General features: G+C 38.2%; 1 protein-coding gene across 1 annotated transcript in view; it reads left to right on the top strand.

Annotated features, from left to right (window-relative positions):
- Positions 1 to 10,251, top strand: part of lrrc7 (leucine rich repeat containing 7) — a gene marked incomplete in the record, with an annotated part of 55,654 nt that extends 45,403 nt beyond the window's left edge. The window contains 3 exon segments of the mRNA XM_014017770.1: positions 98 to 190; positions 5,744 to 5,818; positions 9,931 to 10,251. Coding sequence (XP_013873224.1) covers positions 98 to 190; positions 5,744 to 5,818; positions 9,931 to 10,041 — 279 coding nt within the window.
- Between the last annotated feature and the right edge of the window lie 392 nt (positions 10,252 to 10,643).

Raw genomic sequence — 10,643 nt, 5'->3', positions numbered from 1 at the left:
CTCTCTCTCTCTCTCTCTCTCTCTCTCTCTCTCTCTCTCTCTCTCTCTCTCTCTCTCTCTCTCCTGTTCTTTTCCTTCTTTCCCCTCTCTCCTGCAGCTTTGTGTGAGAATAGAGAAGAACCCCGGTCTTGGTTTCAGCATCTCTGGTGGCATCAGCGGCCAGGGGAACCCCTTCAAACCCTCCGACATGGTACGACCTGACTTGGCTCGGCAGCCAATCACAGCCTCCTCGGCTTTACCTCAGAGTTGCCGTGGAAACTGCTGCTCGTTACCGCAGTGTTTTGTCTGTCCGTCTGTGTGTCTGCCTGTGGGGCAGTGGCTGACTCCGTTAACACCGAGCGTACCTTATTCTGTTGGAATGTAGCAGTTTAACACAGGATATGTGATGAAATTGGTATAAAACTAAATCATCTATTTCCTTTTGCCTCCATCAATCATAGTTATAGACTTTTACTTGTTTTTTTTTTAAATATTTGACACCCTTTCATGTAGTTGGTTCATAACCTGACCAGACTTAGACATAAAACATTCTCCACCAACTCCAAACTCTTTTATCACTTCAGTTTGACTGAGTCTGTCAGTGTGTTTCCACTGAGGGCCTGCTGGGGTTGCAGATCCCTCAGGCCTGTTGCAGGAAGCGCTCTGTCCTAGAAACACGCTGCTTCGTTCAATCAAAGGAGGGAGGCTGTTTCACAAAGCTCTGACAGCTATTTTCGTAAGGCCGCTGAAGTTCTGGGACGCCGTGGGCGATTTTAGATGTTCACCACTTTGATCCGAGGACGGAACGTACGACAGATTTTACTGCCCGTTATTTCCGACTACGTGACTAACTGTCGGGACAGCTGGTCTATTAAAAAGGGAAGTTCAGAAGACGGAGATGTGCTTTAAACGTCCTGTATGGTTCACGTGCGCGTTGAATATGAGTTAGTACATTGTTTAACTTTTATTTTTTATAAGCTGACAACTGCTGACAGGGACAGTTATTTTATCGTACTTGGATCCATAAGGCTTCCATGAGCTGCAGCACGTCCATTATTAATGCTATTTTAAAGGAGCAGCAGATGGAGTCGATGCAGATTATCTCTTTTTTTTTGTAGGAACAGAATTTTGCTGAACGTCAAGCAATTACACGAGCATGCCCGACACAAAATGCATAATGTCATATTTTTTATATAACTATTCGTATTATTGGGGCAATAGCTGTGTTTTGGATGAATGGAAATCGTTTCGCCTTAGAATAAAACGTTTTGGTGACTCGTAGACAAGGAAAATGCATTTTATGGTTCATCATTTAAATGTCAGCTTGGCTTAACGATGAAAGAAACAATGATTTTAAGGAAATATTGGGTTTAACTTTATGACATTAGGTATTTAGTCTGTTTTCTGTGACTCAGAACACATCATTTAGACCTCACAGGTTTAAAGTTTGATCTTTACAAAATGTTCAATTGTTTTACTCGTGTTTATTTCCTCCACGTTCATCAGACAAATAATTACTGAATTAAACTTTAATGGTTTGATTACCAGAACACTTAAATAGCTTGGCAGTGCCCTCTAGTGTTCATCTTCTTATTTACACTGTTAACTGATTAAAGGGGACGAATGCAAATTCCACTCTTTTAGCCGTTTAAAGTTTTGCTGTGGACTTGGAGTCTCTAGGAGGCAGAAAAGTTTAATCCAGTCTCTCCTGGTACTGCAAAGATATCAAAAAGAAAAAAATTGTATAGGTCTTCTGGACGGGTTCTTCTCTAATGAAACGTTTCGTCTCTCCTCCAAGAGACTTCTTCAGTCTGAGAGTTTCAGGCAAAATTCAGGCTTTTAAGCCCTGCCTCCATGTGACTGATACTCACATCACATGGCTATCGTTGACACCTAATTAACACTTATCGTTAACGGGGGTGGAGTGATACTGGCAATGGCCGCGCTGTAGGAGGGGGACAACTGAAAACGGAGGCCTCCACCTCTGTTTAATGATGGACGGTCTTGCTTCACAAAAATGGCTTCTTTTACTCCTCTCTCAAACCAACGTTCCTCTCTATCAAGAATGAGAACATCYTCATCTCTGAAAGAGTGACCGCTGGCCTGTAAAWGAGTGAAAACTGCAGAGTTCTGGCCAYTAGAHDTAGCTCGTCTGTGTTGGGACATTCTTTTGAACAGTGGTTGCTTTGTTTCCCCGATGTATAACTGGTCGCAGTCCACCTGGCACTTAACAGCATATACAACATTGCTCTGTTTGTGCCGGGGCACCGGATCTATAGCAAAGATATCTTTATATTCTGAGTCATATTTTTAACCAGTTCACTTTTCTCTATTTTTAAGTCGTTTTTTTATGTCACAGAATTTGCAACGGATCTTCTAAATAAGGTCTGGACTTACAGACTATGATTTGGTGGTCTTCGTTCTCCTCTGGCTCTGGGTCAGACTCTGGCTTCAACATGTAAGGCTGGATAGACAAGTTGACGAAAACTAAAATGTTTCTGTGCCGCTATATAGCAGCCGCTTCGGATGTTATCAGTCCATTAAATGGACGTTATTAGTGGTTATCAGTCCCATAGAATGGCTTCAGACTGTCCCGACAGTGCCCCCTAGTGGGTTACCAGAGCCATATATGTTGGAATACAACAATCTGCTACCGCCGGAGTCCGGTCTACTTTATCATAGCCCATGTCATTTTCTCTAAAATTAACCTTAGTGGCTTTATGCCTCATATTAACCAGATTGCATTAAAAAAAAAAACCTTAGTAGTTTTATGCCTCATACTAACCAGCTGACAGTCTGAAGCCATTCTATGGGACTGATAACGGCTAATAAAGTCCATTTAATGGATGATAACATCCGAAGCGGGTGCGTATAGTCGTAAACCCCTCAGTCAAACTGGAATGGATCGTTTTGGAAGCTGGAGGGGGGCAGGGTGTGAAACGCCTCATTTGGATTTAAAGAGGCAGCCTCAAAGTGAGTTGATCTGAGACACACCTCAGAAAAGGGGTAAAAGAGGGGCTTGTGGAGTTACAATAAGGAGGAATTCTACTTTATATAGGCCCCAACTGAATGACTGAAATGTAAAAGAGGATGATTTAAAAGCAGGACATGTCTCCTGTCTGTTTTTCAACATAAACACAGTGTTCATGTTTATTAGTTTCAGGGAAAATTGTCAGTATTAGAAAGTTGAACCAGCAGCATTTAATACATATGCAAACAATCTAATCATAGTTCTAAGAACAAAACTTTGTTTTTCCTGCACTAAGTCTGAAAAAAAAGTTTAGTTTCACCTAAATATTTATAGAACCCCCATTAAAGGGTCTCAAAAGGAATAATAAGCCTAAAAGTTTGACTTGTAAGACTGCTTGAGGTCCACTGGGTCAGTCTCACAGCTCATTAGGACTCACTGAGACCCAGTTCTTGTACTGACTGGATTGAGATCGGGGGCTTTGATGAATTAGCTTCTTAGGACTGGCTTAAGAACAGAAGCTGGATTTATTTATTTTTCAAATACAGGTTCTCAATTTCTAAATTGTGATTTTGTATTTGTTTGTTTGTTAGGTTGTGTCTGCCTCTGATTGCTGTTTTTATGAACTGCAAAAATTGTGTTTTCAGTTAAAATGTGTCAAAATGTTTTCGAATTTTTAGAGAAAGTACTTTTTAAACATTGATGTCTGTTGCAGTTTCTTTCAGCTCTATGTGTGTTTATAGGGTAAAGCAGGGGTGTGAAACCTTTACAACCAAAAGAGCCATTCCTGCTCTCTGGCTCCGCAAAACATACAACAGTGTTTAGCAACTGGTGGCCCGTGGGCTACTTTGAGTTTGTTGAAGTTGTGCTTTCTGTGCAGTGGGGGTCACATCATACAACTACAAATATACAATGAATTTGAACATTTAATTTTTTTTTTTTACATTTTAGGACGAGAAAGGCCATTTTCATATAAACAAGAAAAATACCTTATATAGTTAACACCAAATTCAGTTTAAAAAAGTTTACATTTTTCATTATCTAATAAATTCAACAAATTTCTTCTCAGCAACTTGTCTTACAGGTATTAAAAAAGAAAAAAATAATAAATTGCTGATGGATTTGAGAAAATATTAAAAATAAAAAACAAAATTTTGAAGTGTAGTGTTGGGTTAGTTAGTTCCGAACATTTGCGAACAAATGGACAAAAGAATCTGCTAAAGCTAGCTTTTTCTTTCGTGGGAATTAAAAACAAACGAACATGCAAAAAATCTGTCATGTAGTTTTGGTCAAAACATTAAAGAGCTGCTGCAGAGGGACCAAAGAGCCGCAAATGCAGACCCCCTGGTGTAAAGGTTTATTTGTTTAATTCTCCAGTATTTCAGTTGAACCTGTACAGTTGGGCGTCATACAAACCAGAGGTTCTCAAACTGGGGTCCTAGGCCCCTGAGGGGTCTGCGAGTTGTATCTTGGGCAGTCCTCAAAAATTTTCAATAAATTGTTTGTTTGATTTTTATTTTTAAAATATGCATTTGGGGAACAATACACTCGTAAAACAAAGATACTAAACCAAAGAAAAAATATTTCCATGGCATTTAGGAGGTAAAATTAGTAGAATAGAATAGAATAGAATAGAATAGAATAGAATAGAATAGAATAGAATAGAATAGAAAAAGCTTTTATTTTCCCATGGTGGGGAAATTCAGGTGTGACAGCAACAGCAGATACTTGCATCAATCAACAAAACAGTATATTGATATGTGACATTATCAACTGTAACGATAAAAATAATAGAATTAAAGTAATAATAATAAAAATTAAAAATAGAATAAACAATTAGTAAGCAATTTTTAAAATAGCATGGGGTTTATAAGGGGGTCCCTGGAAATTTTTCACCCTTGTAAGAGGTCCCCAGACCCAAAAGGTTTGAGAACCCTTTATATAAACTATCAAGTCCACATTCTTAGCACTTGGTTACAACCACTGTATATATATGTATATGTATGCATGACTCTGCATGTTAAATTGGCCCTGTTTGCAGCCAGAATACTAATGTTTTTACTGTATTTATGTGTAAGGCTCAATGTATCAACGATTGCAGCTTAATACTTCTAACATACAGTATTTGTGTTTGTGAACTCACACTCACTGTAGTGTGTGGGGTGTTGCTGCACTGTCACCGTTACTGTCGTATTGTTTTTGGTTTATCCCCGTGTCACTTTTCTTCGACACATTTATGTGTTCAGTTCACTATTCAACGTGTTCAACGTGCACTTTCACCTGTTGAACCGTGTGGAGTTCCAGCAACTGCATTGTCTGACACTTTCTGTGTGCAAAAAAGAAAAAAAAAACATCTTTCAGCTCTCGGTGAAAAGATGTTGGTGTTTTTACAATCTCTGCCTTGGGTTATTGAGTAAAAAGAGCCTAAATCCTTACTTATTCCCCCAAAGACAGAACTCATCCCACACCGATTTTTCTCCCCATATTCCTTCAGTACTTACTGTATACCTAGTTTTCTTTATATTTGTCTATTCTAACAATATGACCTTAACAATTATAGTTTTTTTTACTAGAAAGTCAATTTATAATGAATTTGTGACAGTTTTGTTCTCAGCAGAGCATTTGCATTACTTGCATTCATCCACAAATTGACATTTGGCCATATTATTTCGGCAGAAACAGGATTTTACTGAATTGTTTATGTAGGGTTGGGGTTGAGATGAGCATGAAAAAGGCAAAGATTCTAAACCATCTTGTCCCTGTGTTGTCCTAACGGTGTATCATTTTGACTTATAGGGTATCTTTGTTACTAGGGTACAGCATGATGGGCCCGCCACGTCTGTCCTGCAGCCTGGAGACAAGATACTGCAGGTAACGTCCTCCCACTCGTCTTCAAAACAGACCACCGTCAGCGACATTACACCCTCCTCCGACCTTCTTAAAGAAAGAGGCAGGACATTCAGCAGGACAGAAAAGTATTTTTATGGTTTACCTACCAAAGAACAGTTGGTCTGAGCTCTTGTTACGGCTGCCGTCCAAATTTAACAGACACTGATGTTCTACAAAGATTATCTCAAGTCGGCTTGTTTGCTCTTGTTTCAACAGTGTAAAAGGCTTGAAGGATTTACTGCTTTATATCTTGCCTCTCTGTGTGTGTACCATCCAGAAATTAGGCATGAACGTAATCTACTATCATTCCGCCAAGTGTCACTCCCTGTCTTTTATCAGTGTCCCCTTTGAGCATTCAGAGGTCAGAAACCCAAATTTTAACATTTGATTTTGGCTTTTAAAAGTTGAAACCAAAAGAACCTGAGTGAAAGCTAAAATTATTTTAGGTTACACAGCTAAAAGTTTTTCAGTGGACCTTTTCGCGGATGCCGTTTAGCACCGCCTACCGGATACGGCGCGCAATGGTTTGTGGGATTGTTTGGGGGTGACCAACAGTGAAGTCAATGATGGACCGGTTCTCAAATGTTAAAGATTGGACTGTTGCATAGCTTAAAACATTTCTTTTGGTTGGAGATGGACCAAATTCTAATCTGAAAAAAAGGACAAACTAGTCCAGAATTTGCACTGCTCAAACATTAGGGTTATTGCTTAAAATGGCAATCTGAAGAGGCAAAAAAGAGGTAAGCTTATACTGTTGTGCAGTAAATTTAATATAAATAGAATGTATTTCTTACTATATTAGCTCACAAATCTATTGCCAGAGAAAATCCAGGTATACAGTGGTCATATTAACACCATTATGACCAGTGACCGGGGCAGGCCGACCCATGATTCTTTAAACTCTGAATATAAAATGATCATCTTTATCACAGAGCCTATTTGGCACAAATTTAAATTTTTATTGTGGTAACCTTCTGCATGGTGTTTGTTATTGTTAATGAATTAACAGTTCTGTAGACATGTTTAAGTTTTAAGCTAGGTCATACCAGTGGCGGCTGGTGGATTTTTCTCCGGGGGGGGCTACAACTCCAAAATAGACATATCTCAAAAAGCATTCAATTTGTACTAAGTTTTTTCACACCAGTGTATTTATTAAACAAATACAAATAATAAAACAGTCATGTAGTTTTTATTTTTAGTACATAAATTTTGCTCTTCTGTAACTGAGAAGCACATTTCTTCATGACTCTGGTTAAATTCAGGAATGTTCTAACCAGATTCTTATTTAGCATGGTCAGTGCAGTGAGATGTGATGTTGTACCTGAGGAAAGTCTGGATTGTCTTCAGTGTTGAGAAGCTCCTCTCAGATTCAGCTGTGGTCAGAGGAGATGTGAGGAGGATCTTCAGCAGAGTCACAGTCTCTGAAGGTGTCCTGCAGATTGTTCTCCATGAAGAGCTGGTACAGATCCACATCACCACTGCAGCTCCTGAACTACATGAGACTTCTTGGCCCTGTTCAGCATTGGGTGAGCCTCCATGGTCTTCAGTACCACTTCAGAGAACTGTCCTGCAGGAACCTGTCTGCCTGCAGCACTGTAGCTCTGATCAGACGCTTTGTGAATGTCTCAAGATGGTGTCACAAACCTAAAACAATAAATGCACAAATTTAATTCAATAAGAAGATGGCTACAAGTGAGCTTTATAATATATATTTAATATATAGAGATCAATTAGTTATTTTAATAGCAACAAATTGTTGCATCTCTTAGGTAAACTATTATATTTTTGTTTTAAAATGTATTTATTTCATTAAAAAACAAAATAAACTCTATGCACAACAGAAGAAAAAAGATATAATAAAATGAAAGGCAGCAGAAAGAAAAAATATCTTCTAATATCTGTCAAAAACATAAACACAACAATATTATATTATATTATTATATATTATATTATTTAAGTTGTTTTCACCATTAATATATAATATAATATACTATGATTAACAAGCATTACAAAAGTATTTTAGCTTTCCTCTTACCTGTTTTAATCCATGCTGGATCAGATCCTGATGCTTGAAAAATGTTGGTTACGTACTGTAACCCACACCGTTTGTGTGAGGTCAGCTGCGGGGCGGCCACATGCTGCGCCCTAGGCCACCCTATTCTGGGGCGGCGAACCGCTCGTGAACCGGAAGTGACTCAACACGAAAAAGCTCATGAGTAAAATGGAAGTTTACACATCAATAACTCTAAATTAATTTATCAGAAAACATATATACAATATTTTTTCAAAACATTTATAATATTTTATTTTGTTATTTTATTTATTTTATTTTTTTGTGTACCAAAAATAGTGGTGGGGCAGCACCTAGTGCCCCCTATTGACCAGCCGCCACATGGTCATACCTATATTTTTGTAATATTAAGTAGGCAAACTTATCTGTAGGCTGCAAATATGTTACACGGCCAAGATCCCTGTAAACCACATGAAATTATTTAATGTTAGACCTATATAACATTACTAAACCTAGTGGTGATATTCGTTTGTTTTCATTATTCTATATATTCTAACAAGGGTAAAACTTTAGGGATACCTTTTGGAGTGGGGTATGCTCTCTGCCTATTTATTTATTTATTGAATCATGTACTTTTGTACAATAATTCCATATATTTTGGGGTTAAAGTACGTGAACTGTAATGCTTTTACTGTGATTAACTTAACTTTCCAGTGTTCTTTGTATTTACTCTTTTCTGTTCCACGCCAGTTCAACAGTTAAGAAAAGAAAAGGCTCCACCCCCCCATTCTTTTGCAACGGTAACAAATATTTTACATTTTTAGGATGTATTATGCGACATACCTAAACATCTCAAATTTCCAAGAGACTGTATTTACCTGGTGTACTACAATTTGGCTAGGAAAAACTACAAAATGATTGAACAAATACTGCCATAATGTGACAAGAGCAGTCACAGAGGTACAATAAAAATATAGTTTCTGTGTTGCAAAAAGAGAGTAACTTCAGCTGACAGGTGTTTGCAAATCAATAAGAAATGTTTGTACTTTTTATTATCAGCTGATTAGCGATGGGAAAAAAAAGTTCAATACCATGATACCGGTATAACTGTAGAAAATTTGTGGTATAAAATTTGGGTCGTACCGCCCAGCAATAACTTAAACGTACATATATAACATCATAAATTTTGAAATCAGGTTAAAGTGTGCCTAAAGACAACATGAGAGCTGTGTACTTAATCAGTTTATTTCTATTATTTTATTGGGGTTATACTGCCAGGATCAAAATATTGTGGGTGTAATAACCCCCCCTAACCCCCCAGCAAATTACGCCCATGTATTCAAGCTTATTTTCCTGTATCTGTGATCATTGTTGCACATATACACTAGTAGTACATGGCTCAGAGATCTACAGTACATATTTTCACATTCAGTTCACCCTCCGGCACCGGGTGCCCCCAAACTGGACCATGATGCTTTGCGCTCAGCAAATACGGCGGTATCCGCAGAAAGGTTCAAGATGCTAACACAATTTTTTTTCTCACAACCAGAATTTACTTTTAGGGTCTTTATGATAGTGTTTTGTTGGACCTGACATTTTAGGGTTCAAAAAGCTTTACTTTTAGCAAAAATTGGGAGTTTTTGCAATGTGATCAAATAATGCTGACTGCACATTTTACAAGACAGGAAGTAGACGGACAACACAAAAAAGTTCTAGCATTTACAGTGTCCGATTCATCCTCCCTCATATCATAGTTTCCATGACTTCATCTTTCTGTTCCTTGTCATCTCCACTCCTAAGATTTACAGTTTAGCTGGTTGAACTCATCTAAAAAAACCCTTTTTTGTCTTTACCCCTTCTCTTTCTACAGCATGACTGTGTAGCTCCTCCTCTTCTCTCTCTTTTCCCCAACAGTGATGTGTTACTGAGATAATGATGGCAGTGACCCTCCATCCTCCCACAAAAAAAAACAAAAACCACTCACACATTGACATGTGTATGGAAACATCTGCAGAACACATACCTCTATACACACACATGCGCACACACATGCTGTTGACTGTGCTGCGTGTTTGCCTTGCAGGCTAACGGACATAGTTTTTTACACATGGAGCACGAGACAGCCGTCTCTCTGATGAAGAACTTCCCGCGGACAGTGCACTTGGTGGTTCTGAGAGACAGCAGCATGCTCTAGAAATTCTTTCTTTTTTTTTTTAAACAAACACAAAGCGTCTCTACTCGACTCATCATCCAATGCCACCCCACCTGCCTTCCACATACAGGCTCGTGGAACTGAATTATGAGCCGCTGTTTTCTCTATTTTTTTTTCTCTTTTTCTTTTGACTTTTTAAGAGGAATACACAGACATTTATTTGCCTATTGCTGGACCAAAGGCAAATACCAGTGCCAAATGTACCATAGGAAACATATCGGATCTTCTGTCTACCAGAGGTCAGAGACCTGATCGTTGGCTGGACGAACCATAAGAGGACTCCACATTTTTATTTATATTATTTATTTTTGTTTTAGTCCCGACAGGGCTGCTGCAGTTTGAATTTTGTGGTTGTTTTATTAATTAGGCAATCATCTCATCAGTCGATCAGATTATATATTTTTTTTTTGTTGTTATTTAGTATGGAGGTCTTTTTTTTTCTTTTCTCCGCTGTCATTGCTGCCATCTAATGGGAGTTTTAAATAAGTGTAGCACTTTGTTCCCTTGCCTTGTTCTTCTTGATTGTTTACCTGCTCTGCTTTTTTTCTGCATTTCATCACTGTTTTTCTTCTCTTTTATGCTTT

This window comes from Austrofundulus limnaeus, unplaced genomic scaffold (assembly GCF_001266775.1).
Source record: "Austrofundulus limnaeus strain Quisiro unplaced genomic scaffold, Austrofundulus_limnaeus-1.0 Scaffold176, whole genome shotgun sequence".
Classification (NCBI taxonomy): domain Eukaryota; kingdom Metazoa; phylum Chordata; class Actinopteri; order Cyprinodontiformes; family Rivulidae; genus Austrofundulus; species Austrofundulus limnaeus.
Note: the sequence above shows the minus strand (reverse complement) of the source record. Positions and strands in the feature narration are given on the sequence as shown.